The following is a 15,011-nucleotide window of genomic DNA, read 5'->3' as shown; positions in this document are numbered from 1 at the left end:
CTATAGAGATTTACAGATGTGTGTGTGAAGGCCGTCATGATTTCATGCATGAAGGTGTCCTCCACTCAGGTGTGTAAATGACAGCGGGTCACACAGAGGTCTGATGAGACACACGGGCGCTCAGGGATCATGGAAAAAACACGTAAAGGGAAGCGTGTAAAAACAAAGGAGCAAAAATGTCCCGTTTTTAAGAAGATGTGTCGAGTTAAAAGTAGCAACTCGGTACATGCTAATCTTGCTAAATGACTTTGTTTCATAAACGACGAATTTTGCAACTAAACTGAATCAACAAATGAACTGACTCGAGCTGAACAATGACACTATTGTCTTCTGTAGCTCTGCTTACAGCTGAATTTGTCTCATTTGATGAAGTCTGCATCACTGATTCTATTATTTTCCTGTTTATTACTGTGAAGCTGCTTTGAAACAATCTGTATTGTATAAAGCGCTATATACATAAAGGTCGGGTGGCATGATTAATTGTGCTAATATGTTTGACAGCATTGACAGTCCTACTTTTTTATTCTTGAACTTATTGAAAATATTTGTGTGTATAAATAAGGACTGCGACACCTCATTGTTTGAGTCAGAGATGACCTTCACACGCTGTATGTGAGAGACCCGTCATATATCACGACAATAACACACGCACACACCTCCCGCTCACGCTGAGACATACTTTATCACTTAGTATTTGCAAGACAGAGAAATCCAGAACAAAAACAAACACACACAGTTCTTCTTCGGATACTCACAGAAGCGGCACTTCAACGATGAGATGCACCAAATTACAGACCAGCTCCTCCAGAAGATCCTCACAGATGGAGTCTGTTAACACACACACACACACACACACATCACGGTCAGGTCAGAGACGGGAACGCTGACACATCAGCAATGTAAATATAGTCTGTGTAAAGTTTCTTTAGGTCACTGGTTCTGTATGTTGCTCATTCTGATTGGTCAGAGATGACATTTATACTCAGATGTGGGTTGCGACACATCAAACAACTGAGAAGCTGTCAGATTGGACAAGACCAGATACCATAAATGCTCCAAAAAGCGCTTTTATTTTGCCTTTTCGGACATTATTATTGATAAGCACGATGGAGAGAGGACAGGAAGTGTGTAGGAAAAGAACAGGATCAGGAAATGAGTCTCAAACTTGACACACATGAGCGTCACTGCTTCATGTGCCTTGGTCTGATGCTGAAACAGACCTTCAAAACACTAACTTTATCTTCTTTTGTGAAATCAAAGATGGGAAATGTGCGTCAGGGTTATTAACAAAAACTGAAACTATTAAAAACATTTTTGTTCATTTAAATAGGGAAATAAAATAACGTAAACTAAAACTAAATGAGAAATGTTGTCTTGGACACTAACTGAAACGAGTTTCTAAGTACTAAAATTACTAACTAGAAATATATACACATTTTAATTGAACTAAATAGTAATATTAATATAAAAACTAATAAAACAACAAAAGCACATAATAAAATGACTAAAAATGAAATAAGGACATTTTAATTAAAAATGAAATAAGTTAACATGAAAACTGAAAATATAAAAATAAAAGGTAACTCAAAATATTAATAAAAACTATAATAGTATAAACATATTACTAAAATAACACTGATGTGTGTTTCTTAATGGACATCAGATATTATTAACACAAAATAATACAACCCAAAAAAAAAAAAAAAAGACTGTGGGGATCAAACTTGTGGCCTGATGAGGAAACCAGTTCTAGTTAGGGTTAGGGTTAGTCTGGGTTAGGGTTAGTCTGGGTTAGGTTATGTTAGGTTAGTGCTAGTCTGGAGTAATTAGAAAGATCAATATATTTAGCTATACTGTATAGACTTTAAAGAAACTGCCTCTTTCATCTTGGAACATTTACAAATATAAATTGATATATAAATAATAATAATAATAATAATAAATAAGGTTTCGTTTAGGTGTAAGGTTAGCTGTTAGCTTTACATAAAAACAATGGTAATACTTTACAACAAAGACTCAGTTTTTAACATTTCATTAGTTAACGTGAACAAACAATGAAAAATAATAAGTGCTATCAAACCAGCATTTATTAATTTAGTTCATGTTAATTTCATTCATTATTCATTAACTAACATAAATGCCGTAAAAATATCGAATGCTTATTGTTAGCTCATGTTAGCTAATGCATTAACTACAAAACAAATGAGACCTTGTTGTAAAGTGTTACCAAAACAACAACTAGGTAAATATGTGTAGGTACTATATGTGTGAGGGTCAAATATGATTAAACACGTCAAAAACTAAAATATAAAAAAACTAAAAATAGAATGAAGCCAATTAATTGTGTGTGTGTGTGTGTGTGTGTGTGTGTGTGTGTGTGTGTGTGTGTGTGTGTGTGTGTGTGTGTGTGTGAGAGACCGTAGGTTCCTGGCGCCCTCTCCTGGTAGGAGAACTGTAAGTGCAGCTCTTCTTCACTCATCTCCCTGATGAAGACCTTCAGCAAACAGCGCACCAGAAACAAAGCATTATGGGCCTGCCAGATGAATAACTGACTAGAGAGAGAGAAAGAGAAAGAGAGTCATAGATAATTATTGACCTACAGCAGCCTGTGAGCTGTGGCCTGAACTGTGGCCAGTGGTTTTGGATCATCCTCGACTAAACCAACACACACACACACACACACACACACACACAGGCTGTCAGGCGTCTGTAGTAGTTGCTATATCATTACACGTTCATACACTGAGAAACAGCTCACATATGCAGCTATGACATCAGCTGACCCTGGATCAAATGTGTGACTGAGGGTTTGATCTCGGCATAGTTCAGATCAGAGCACATCATAAATATTCTCTCAGAGGATCACAGTGTGACGGTTCACATGCACGCGCTGTAGGAGCGCTGGGTCACTCCCCGCTCTGGATTCATGCTACAGCAACACTTTTGAGCACAAACATCAGCTCTGGTGGTGTGTGTGTGAAGCTGTGGCCTGCACAGATGTTATTCCCATGGGAAAATCGTATCAAAAACATCTTAACGGTACCGTCCTGAGTGATTAGTTAACGTGCCCTGAATATCACGAATGTGTGGGAAAAGACGTTATAAAGATGTTCTGAGCATCCGAGAACCACAAAAACAAGAAATCTCATCCGCTTTCACACACAAGGTGTTACTTATATACTATACTAGAGGTTTGAATCTGTTCTTGCCTCAAGATTTGATTATAAAATAATTCTCGGTTCATCTTTTCCTCCAATTCTTTTATAAATAATAATAATTTTATTAATAATCACAACATATAGTTATTTTTGTTATGTTATATTTACTATTAAAAATAAGAACAACAATGCAAATAACAAACAGTAGAATAAATACGAGTCAAATCAATATAAGAAAGGAACAAAATTAAATTAGTGCATTAATTGTTTTGTTTTTTTTCATTTTAAATATTTTTAACAGAAGCATTCAAGTAAGAAATAATACAGAAATTAAATATTTACATATTAAATGAATCACTACATAGTCTTCTTTAGTTATTAATTACAAATAAATTGATTATTATTAAAGCTACATAAGTGATTTAGTCAAGAGAAGTGAGTGATTCCCTCTTTTCTTTTGATGTTTAATTGACATTATGATTAATGACAGACAGTAGCAGGTTTATTATATTATGACTTATGCACGGATCCAATATAATGTTACACATTGGAAACACGGCAAGACTATTCCTCACAGCCTCACTTTCATACCTGTCATGGCGCTGCTCTGAATAAGGTCTATAGAGCTTAATAACTTTTTAACATCAAGCCTATTCCGCATCTCACTTTATTTCCTCATTCATGCATGTACTTCTCGTAAAAAATAAAACCAAAACAAGTGCTTTGCTAACGAAGGACATACACACAATTTTTTTTATTAATATAGCTTATAATAAGAATATTTTTTGCTGCTTAATATTTGGGGTGAGTAAGATTTTTTTTTTAATACTTTTATTCAGGGATGCATTAAATTTGCTCAAAACTGAAAGTAAAGACATTTATGATGTTACAAAATATTGTTCTTTTGAACTTTCTATTCAAGGAAAAAATACTTCTACCGAAATATTAAGCAGCAAAAACATTGATAAGAACCATTATTAATAGTTGAGCACCAATAATTGTTGATAATATTATTTAAATCAGCATATTAGAATTATTTCTTTAAAAAAAATCATAATTATTACAAACTTGTTTGATTAATTACAATAAAAAAAACACGTGTGACTGGTTTCTGCATAAACATGGAACAATGAACAATGAAACAAGCCATCATTTAAAATATAATATTTTGTACGCAATTATTTGTGATGTTTGCTCGAGAAACCATCATGTACAAGTCAGTTTTCATGCAATGGATTTTGGATACTGTGCGTCTTCATATTATTCATTGTTTATGGATATTTGAAACGCCATACAGCTCTTATATGCACACTTTAGTGAAGACGTATCTCACTTACTCTTGGCATTCTGTGGAAATCTTCAGTTCTTTGGTTCTGCTGAGAAAGACTCTCACCAACGCCCCGAAGTTCCCAGACCTGGGGTTGTTCTGAACTATAAAGGGCCGAGACAGAAGATCAAAAACACAAAACATCACTTCCCATCTGAAGGTTGTTTATGATAAGTGCTACTAAACCAAATCAACAGAATGCATTAAGGATTCCTTGTGATTTAGTGGGAAACAAACTAGTCAATAAACGCAATAAATTACATACAGCACATCATAAAAGCAGAGTTGACTTGGGATCGGTTATCATTTGAATGGTGTGGCTTCATGCGCACACAGACCTAAATTACAGAGCTTTATTTCACAGGACAGTGGGTTTGAAATCAGTGTGCGCGTCTCTTTGTACAGAGGGCTGTAATGAAATGGCAGTAAATTACTCATACAAACACACATACTTAGAGTCTTAGCCAGCGGGACGACAGCCTCCTCCAGGAGTTTAGCATCAGCACTGCAAACACACACAGAGAGAGAGAGAGAGATAAACGTCATATGAGAGAAATATCAACGAGCCACTCAAGCCAGTTTTTTACAATGAATCTAACATGGTCAAGAGATGCTGTTAGGCACGATATGAAGTGTTGCAGTAAAATCATGAAGGGAAAGCAATGATAAAGGAAATCATTGTTCAATAAATAATGAATAATATAGACCAAAAAACAAAAAAAAAGGGTTGCATGCATGCAAAATGTAGGGCAGAGATTAATTTTACATTGTTGGTCATTAAAACTTCAACGAGTAAGTAAATACTGCAATGAACTGATTAACAGATTATGTCTGGATACAGCTGAGAAGTTCAAGATGTCAGAAATCACCATTTTCTGACCTAGTTTTCATACTATATTGAATTTGTTAAATATGTTAAGCTGTATTGACAACAACATTACACATCAGAAACATGGGATTTGTGTCTTACGACAGGACACATAAAAGTGCACTATTCATGCAAAGTGCTGAGTAACTTCAATGACAAGTCTATCATAATGAACATGAACATTTCAACAAAATAAAGAGATGCTGAAATAGTGTGTGTGATGTGAGATTCTCTGGCTCCCTCTGGTGTCCGTCCCTCATATAACCTTCAAACCGAGAGAGCGACAGATGACCTAACCTACATCCACCTGGGGCCTGTACCATGAAGCCGGTGTAGGGGGGCTAGCCAGGTATGTTTCAGTTTAGTTTGCGGCAAACCTGGGTTTTAGGCACCATGAAAGTGGTTTGGCTTTTAGCAGTGTTCATCGCCACAGTAACTAATGCTCCAAGGCAGGCTATGTCCCAGGTAAGAGGTTGCAAACCAAACTTGGACCAAGTTAGCTGTGAGCAAAGTAGGGGTGGTTAATCTGTCTGATTTCCCGATTCGATTCGATTACGATTATTGAAGTCCTGATTCGATTACAGTCGATTTTCGATTATTAACGATTCTCGATTAGCGATTATTGATTTTCCAGTTCACAACAGTAAACGAAAATACACTACAAAGTGATAGCAGTATTAAAAAAAGTCAGCTGCTGAATTACTTAACTCTTTTATTGAGTAACAACTCAAAGCACTTTCTGTGTCGTGTAGTTATAACTTCAGAATTATTTGTATGTAGCTTATGTTCTGTAGAACACAGAAATGAATACATCACATTGTGTTGTGACTCAAGTTGAACTAAACAATAACAAATAAATGAAAGGCTTATTTCCTTTAGGAAGTAGATCAGAACCAACATACTGTAGAAACTGGACAATTTTCTTCTAGAAAGACAAGGTGTTCAGCTAAAGATATTAAATAGCAGTCCCAAACTAGCTTTTGTTAATACAATGTTGGTATGAGCCACCACAGTATTTTACAAATATAAAAAATAACACAAAGTGAAAATAAAGTGGCATTTTGGGGTTAATATTGAAACGACAGTTACCATGGTGAATACACAATACTAACAAGAACTGTTAATGAAACATGGAAACTGCTCCTGGTGAATAGAAATGAAAATCATACCTGCATGCAAATCCTTCTCAGCTAACACACGACGTACCAGTAACGTGATTTATTGGTATTTTACTTTTATTTCATGACTTACTAATTTACAACGTAACAACGTTGCATGCTCGTAGTTTCTTTTGCACTTTGCACTATTCAGTGAAGCGATACACGGCGCGCCCCTCCGCATTTGCGCGTGCAATTGAAGAGTGTGCGCTATGAGTACAGTATAACGGCTGACAGGACAGGAACGTCCGTTTTTCTGAGGTGAAATACTTTTTATTTCAGCGTACACATACGTCACTGCCTGGTAGTTCCTATATTGTGCTGGGTTTTCTGAAGTAGTTGTGATTCGCCTCTCATAACATAACATGCTCTAAATGCACGCAGAGTGGATTTTTTTTTTTTTTTTTTTTATCGCGGCTTTAAACGATTACGTAATCGTGGCATCCAAAAATGTATTTATTTTTTTATAAAAAAATCGATTTTTGAAAATTTAATAATCGATTCATACTCGTCCATAACATACTCGCGATTAATCAATAATCGATTTTTTTCACCACCCCTAGAGCAAAGTGTCTGATGCGATAAAGTGACTCCACCTGTTCCTACTCCAAATTAAAGGTCACGAGATAGCAAATGATTTTTAAAGACAAAATCGTCTGGCTTTTAGTAATGCTTATTTAGAATAATAATTCTGTATGATTTAGATATTATTTATGTAATTATTATACCCTTAAATCTATCACACATGCACAATTTTAGTTTATCAATGAATAAATATATAAAGGTAATATAAATACGCTTTAGAATCAATAGATAAGCCTATAAAATGACTACATGTGAGCTTAAATGTTCAATTTCAGCTTCAACTTCACAACTTTTACTTAAAGTAGATATTTAAAGACTTTTTCTTTTAGTTGTTCTATTTCACAGACAGCTATTTTCTTCTTACTGTGAACATTTGTTTAAATTCGTAATATTTTTCAATCTCGTAATATTCTGCAGAAGAAGTGAATCGCAGTTTCACTCTTTCTCAGCATGTGATTGGCTGTTCACTGCTGATGTCACTCCTAAACTCAGGATCAAAGCCCGAGTTGATAAAGAAAGTTGATCAGCATCATGGTACCAACAAAGCCTGTTTGGATTGGTTTGGTTTTGTCAACTCGAAACTAATCCTGTAACCCGGAGTTTGTTCATGAGCTCATCATGACATCAACAACACACATCTTCAGACAGAAACCGGTGAAAGTGCAATCAATTACTGTACATTAGCAGGTAACTATAACAGGAAAAACACTAAATATAATGGGAAAGACATTTAGAAAACAACTACTCAGTCATCATCACTCATCAACCACATTAACTTTGGAAATAAACAGCAGAAACATCGTCTACGGTCAGCTAGTATTGTATAGTTGTGTGTGTATGTTTCTTTTTCAGACATGCTTCACAATACAGCGCTGGCGCGACTTTGCTTCTGGTTTGTTAAAGAAATTTCAAGTGCCCTGGGAGTGTGTCTGTGGTCATATAAACGAGAACAATTTTTCTTGTTCTTTTTATATACCTGAATTTGATAAATTGACAAACTCAAACTGCTTCTCAACCAGAGGGGGCCTCAGCGAACTTCCAACAGGACGCCTACAAATTATTTAATTAATTATTTTTTATAATATATTACAAAAATCTAACTTAATAGATATCTAACATGAAACGCTATAAAAACAAGACAACCAAGACGTAACCAAAAAAACTATTTCTTATATTATTATTTTCAACGTCTGGAATCACAAAATCACAAAAAATCTCTTTGACCTAGCATTCACATACAGGGTTTATACAGAGATTCTTAAATTGAATTTACTACCTTTTTACCACCTATTTTACTACCATCACAATATTTTTACTACCAACACGGCTTCAAACTTCAACTGTAGCAGTGTTAAGTGTTAAGTAAAGTGACAAGTAAAGACATGTCCAAAATGAATTAATAACATATTTAATCACAATTTAATGAGGCAATTATAACTTAATTTCAACACTGGGAGGGAGAGATAGAGAACCAGAGAGAGCGAGAAAGAGAAAGTCCGGTGAGGTTCTGTAGGTGTATGTGAGTGTGCATGTGTGTTAGGGCAAGTGAGTGAGCTACATTCAAGTAAGAGGGAACTCTACCATAGGACTTGGATTAATCAAGATATCACAACAGGCCTTGGTCCATAGGATTTACTCAATATGTCAAAGAGTAACAATTACATAAAAATTAGAAGACAGACTGGACCTTTAGAATGAACAGCTACACAACGTGTAATAATAAAGTGCAATTGAACACTATAATAACAGTATTTCATTAATAAACAAATAACTTCAACACTGGACACAAGCCAAGCACTGTCCAACACACACAGAGAGAGAGAGAGAGAGAGAGAGAGAGAGAGAGAGAGAGAGAGAGAGAGAGAGAGAGAGAGAGAGAGAGAGAGAAAAAGAGAGAAAAAGAGAGATTGAGAGAGAGCATAAACAATTAACTGAATTAACAACAAACATAAAAGGCGTCGCTGTAGCCGTTGGTCCAGCGCAAAACAGCGACAGCGGTAGCTGGGTGTTACGTCCCCGCATCCTGGCTTGGTGGCTAGCAGACTCCCTGTGGGAATTAACCGCCTTCACCCCCATCCAAGTAATATTTATCGTTTTCTTGCAAACGTTGCAAAAAACTTCTCGGCTGTCTCCAACTACTGGCCTAAGCCAGTCTTTAAACCGAGCGTCCTCCAGCCAGAGGTCCGAAAACTTGCACTTGCCCATATTTACTTGGTAAACTCGCGCGGAGCAGAGGTTTACCGCCAAGCTAAGGTACCAGCTTGAACCGCCCAACGTACACATCGCGTGACGTCATTCCGTTCACTCAGGTCCGTCCTTTCTTTTCTCTGTCTTTGGGTCCAACTCAAAATAAAAATAAATTCATGGAAGTTTAGTAAGGAAATAGGCCTGCACACGTAAGTTACCCTAATTGAAAACCATATAGACCCAGTTAGATGGGGCTTCGAAAATTTACTACCTCGTCAGATGACGTTTACTACTTTTTACTACTTTTTACTGGCCTTAATTTGGCATAATTTAATTTACTACCTTTTACTACCTTTTACAACCCCGCGGAAACCCTGACATAACACATTATAGACTTCTATAATTCAATGTTAGGCTGCATAGATTAGGTCAGCCGGAACCGGGAACACTTCCCATAAATCCTGATGAACTCGTTACATCATAAGAAGAATGGCATCTACGCTAATTTTAGTGTTTTTTTTTATCCCGAGCCTGCCGGATCCAGGCCGTATCCAGATCTGATGAAGGACCTTCGCCTGGACCCGATGACAACGCAGTGCTGAAGTGCCAACTAGTCTCTCCCTATGGAGGATCCCTTTCCCACTCTACAGATGAAGCGTTGTCGGCAAAATTCGTTTCGCGTACCTACCCCGAAATGACAAAATAAAATTTAATTCTGTATCAAAATTTATAAGGAAAGACCAGTACTTTGTTTAGGCTTGGTCTGTAGGGAATTACAAACTACGCACATCATGTATTCAAACACACATAACTATAGAACCAGTTCTTAATGCGCATGTGAACGCCATCAGCATTTCTCACAGGTTCGCGTTTAAAGTCTGTGTAGAGAGAACAGTGTCGTCTTGGCGGCCCCTAATTTAATAACAAATGATCGTTGCGATGGAAGCGAATCAATCAAAACTAACTTTAGCTGGAAATTAACTTTATTAAAGAACCGCTATAAAGCCAAAACAATCTCTGTTACCTTAAATTATACGCTTATCTCTGTAAAGCTGCTTTGAAACAATATTGTTAAAAGCGCAAAATGAAGATGACTTGACTTGGCATATGTAATTTAGCTACAAATCATTTAGTCAACACTCCCAGTTTCTGTTAATATGTTATTAGTTAATTATGTTGATATTATATAGGGAGCCTTCGAATATTGTATTGGACACTAGGGGGCCTATAGATCAAAAAGTTTGAGAACCACAATACAAAACCTCCCAGACCACATAGACTATTTATTTATAAACTAAACTGCAACAACAACAAAAAAAGATCATTCCATTACAACTATGAGCACTAGGGCTGGGCAAAACAGAGAAGCTATAAACCATCATCTTAACACAAACAAGACAAGGCAGCATTTTAAAACTAGTCTAATCACACCAAGCATTAGGAAACGTAATGGTCAGGCCTCGTTTACACTGGAGGTCTTGAGGCCCAATTCTGATTTGTTACCTTTATCCGTTTTTTTCGATCGTCCGTTTACACGTTCTTTCAATTGTGACCCATATCCAATTCATGCGTTTACATTTGCCATACTATCTGAAACATCGTGCATGCTTAAAGGGGGTTCTTGCACAGATGGACGAATGTGAAATATGCTTGATGCAAGCTTTGCGATATAGCCTAAGTTCGCCAAACATCACCATGATTTTGAGGCGGAGTACGACGAAAAAAGGGCCATCATCATTGCGCATATGCTTCAGTTATTGTGTGCGAGAGAGATCTCAGGACTGGTGAGAGCATATTGTGGCGGGCTTTAAGAGAAGTGGGTCTAAAATTTTAAGATGAGCAAGCCAACCTTTGATATGTTGTGTCAACGTTAGTCCACGTTTCGTCGTGCCATCTGTCCCTTTGCAGATGCGCGTTGGGGTTGCTCTCATCATTAAACCGCGGAGACGTTGCCTCAGAAAACCCGATCTGCCTGTTTACATGACAGTCGCATTTGGCACATATCTGATTTATTTCCACATATAAATGAGGCCTGAAACCGATCTTGAAATATCCGAATGCATGCGTTTTTTTCCTGTTTACACTGTCATAGAACACACCCAAGTTTGGTTTGAAGACGAAAAACGTACCAAGCACAATGTTCTCTCAGCATTCCTGATTTCTAACACCGAGATCTTGCGGCTCTCAGAGCAGAAACAAAAGCTGATGCTCTTCATATGTTTTTCAGTCATCATATGTAAATTGTGAGACCCTCCCCTCGAAGAAATCAGGACAGAAGTGGTTAAAAGTGGACAAAAGAGGCGGATTAAAACACCAGGTGTAAACGTGAATGTGTCTCCCAAATCTACTTGTGATCCGATCGACAAAAACACGTCCTAATACCAGGTGTAAACAGGGCCAGAGACAGCAGCACATTCCAATACTCAATGTGTCATCCTGCCCATGAGCACATGATCAACACATCCCACATTAACATGTCAACATCTGTACAGTATTTAGCATCTTCAAGCAGGGATTGCTACTCACTTTATATGCTTAAAAGTTAGCCAATCAGAGCAGGGCTCATTTGCATGCCTTAGTCCACATTAATAGACAGTATTTTTTGTGTTTGTTTGACAATGTGAGTGTATGGGACATCAGTGATTGGGGGGGGTCAGAGGAGTGTCTCACCTGCTGGTGGGGCTAGTGAAGGTGAAGGAGATCAGCTGGTTCCAGAAGGGCTCATTCTCTGATATGGCGTCTGGACCAATCAGATTGCGGATGCTCTGGCTCTCCGACAGGTCGCTCACCTGACTGGTGTTTGCACCCATCGCCTCCAGAAACCACGAGAGACTGCCTCAGAGCCTCATCGCCAGCCAAGCAAAACCTGGAGGATCATGAGAGCAATCACTTCACTGAGTAAAGTAATTAGTTTGACAAACAAGACATAGAGGAGGAACTAAATACTTAAGCAGGAGTACACACACTTGAAACAGGTTTGATGGGTAGACACAGAGCCCTAACACACAAACACACACCTCTTTGTTAAGCACACACACCCTTTACACACACACATTGTTGACGTGCCACTGGTTCCCTGATGTGGAGTGTGAAACTCTCTTCAGAAGCTGCCGAAAAGCAGTGAAGGTTTTCGTTAAACATCCTGGTTAATGTTAAATTTGATCTGATCAGAGAAGATGACGTGACCTCTCTTAGTCAACAACAAGGAAACTCATTTATTTTGCGTCTCACAAACCTGAAGAAAGCTCTGGTGTTAAGATCCATTCGTCATTTTACAACTAATCAGTAATAACTTTATTAACTTACATTTATAAATCAAAAACAAGTTGAACATATGTCAGCCCAAGCAACTACATTTTGCATAAAGAAAATGAACACAACACATTTGTATTGTGACATTATTATTATTTTCATGGCAATTAAGCACATTTTCACTCCTAATCTTAATTATTATCTCAAAAAGGGATTCTCATTACTGAAACACAGTGTATGTTAAAATGAGTATAAAAGCAGTTTACTGAATACTACCTAGATATACACTACTTAACTATTTTAAAATAATATAAAAATGTTACACATTACAGTGAGAATTCTTTCTGTTTTAGGATAAAATATGACCAATTTTTTTTATTGTAAAGGCTGTAAATTGTAATATACAGACACACACACACACACACACACACACATATATAAATATCTAGATATATTTGTATAACAGTAACGAGATACGAGAGTAAAATTTTCCAAGAGAATTGGGGGAATGAAAAAAAATGCCACTATCTTAATAGGAGTCTTGATTCTATCTTTGTAGTTTAGTCATTAAATATGACTCAAACAAGGTCTTGACAGATTTTGGTGAGATTTGCCTCAAGATGCTCAAAGGCACAAACAATCATGATGCAATGGTGCAAAATATCTTGCCAATTACTAAAATCAACAATGAATTAAATGCCATCAAGATCTGCTATCAACATTACAGGTGACAACAGACTACAGGTAAGTACCTCATGAATAACCTACAGAATACAGGTAAGTTACACATTTACAGACTAGCTCAAACACCTGCAGGACATCAATGTTTAGACTGCAGTCTGTATGAACACAAATACTGTCTAATACACACAGCCTATGATTTCACACAAGGCTGGTGAAGACTGATTAATAATATGTCATTCAAAACTTCCTGTAAATAATGGAATTAATTCACTTAAGACATATTTGGGCTTTCCTCAGAGGGCTGTCAAATAACTCACCTCACAGCTTCTATACCCACCGCAGATAAAATCACCAGAATGCAGTTAAATATTCATTTTATATGACTATATTATGGTCTGCAATTCCCTGTGTAGAAGTTAATAAGTGTCCAGTAAGCTATACACTTAGCAACAATTAGCTTGCAGACTCGAGTGAATGGAGAAATCCATTATAAACCCGTTAGCTTCAATGCTGACATGCTAGCAGGCTAACGACAAGAATAACTTACCTGATGAATGTCAGAATTGACAGCGCCTCAGAAAAGCCCCTCGCGTTCCTTTAGACAAGCGTCTATGTCTTTTCAGAAGGAAAACAACTAAAAGACTCGTAATTAGTAATGGTGAATTTCCAGTAAAGTGTGTTTAACAGTGTAAGTTTGAGCTGTATTGACTCTGATAGCTCTGCGTCTCCACGTCACCACTGACGCTCGTGACATCCCGGGCACGCGCAGAATAACCCTCCAATCCCACTAGGAGAGGCGGAGAAACTCATGAATATTCATTAGAATCCTTAAAGAAGATTGCCACGTAACGTAAGCAAGCACGATCTTATTAATATTCAGTAGTGCATTAGCCTCAGATTATAGCTATATATACATCATATATACATATATAGCCTTTTTAAAAATATCTATGCGTAGCAGGGTTCATAAATTCGCCACTGTGAAAACGAACAAATACAGTAAAAGCGTTCAGATATACTACTTAGATATACATAGGTAATATATAGTTATGATAATAATCAGAAATGTTTTTTTTTAGCATCAAATCAGCATATTAGAAGTAATGATGCTGAAAATTCAGCTTTGATCACAGTAATAAATCACAGTTTACAATATATGCACATAGAAAACAGTTATTTTAAAGTGAAATAATATTTCTGCTTTTACTGTATATTTGATCAAATAAAAGCAGCCTTTATTCTCGAGATTTATAGTCTTGTATATAGTAATAATTAGTGTTGGGGTAACGCATTACAAGTAATGTGAGTTATGTTATCAGATTACTTTTTTAAGTAACTAGTAAAGTAATGCATTTCTTTTAAATTTACAATAAAATATCAGAGTTACTTTTTTCAAATTAGTAATGCAAGTTACTTGTATTGACTGACATGTTGAGAGGAATCATGAGTAAGTGCATCCTACTGTATTTTAGTTCTAGACTAAATGTGAGCATGCATTTACTCATCGCACTTGCACAAAATCAGATTCAGTCGGCTATTCCTCAAAATGAATAAAAACGGTGAAGTAACAGTGATAAAATATGCCAGTCTTATTGTTTTGTCTCAAGATGCACACCAGTCATGTTTTCTTTTCTAAGGCACGTTTAAAAAAAAAGCTTCTTTAATGCACTAATTTAACTAAGGCCCAATCCTGGCTTAATCTAAGCCCAGTTTCTGAAACCGGGCTTTTTTAATCTCATTTTATTGTATTTGCTACTGACCTTTGAAGGATTGCAAATTTAAGAATCTATTTC

The 15,011-nt window shown here is 36.7% G+C and overlaps 1 protein-coding gene across 1 annotated transcript in view; it reads right to left on the bottom strand.

Moving 5' to 3' along the window:
* The window catches only part of dym (dymeclin), an 80,259-nt gene extending 66,278 nt beyond the window's left edge, over positions 1-13,981 (bottom strand). Inside the window, exons 1-6 of the mRNA XM_084386620.1 lie at positions 13,766-13,981; positions 11,953-12,148; positions 4,938-4,990; positions 4,496-4,589; positions 2,419-2,552; positions 756-828 (exon numbers count right to left, since the gene is read on the bottom strand). Coding sequence (XP_084242746.1) covers positions 756-828; positions 2,419-2,552; positions 4,496-4,589; positions 4,938-4,990; positions 11,953-12,092 — 494 coding nt within the window. The 5' untranslated portion in view covers positions 12,093-12,148; positions 13,766-13,981. The remainder of the gene's footprint in view (positions 1-755; positions 829-2,418; positions 2,553-4,495; positions 4,590-4,937; positions 4,991-11,952; positions 12,149-13,765) is intronic.
* Positions 13,982-15,011: the final 1,030 nt, after the last annotated feature.

Source organism: Rutilus rutilus (genome assembly GCF_951802725.1).
Source record: "Rutilus rutilus genome assembly, chromosome: 18".
In the NCBI taxonomy this organism is placed as follows: Eukaryota; Metazoa; Chordata; class Actinopteri; order Cypriniformes; family Leuciscidae; genus Rutilus; species Rutilus rutilus.
Note: the sequence above shows the minus strand (reverse complement) of the source record. Positions and strands in the feature narration are given on the sequence as shown.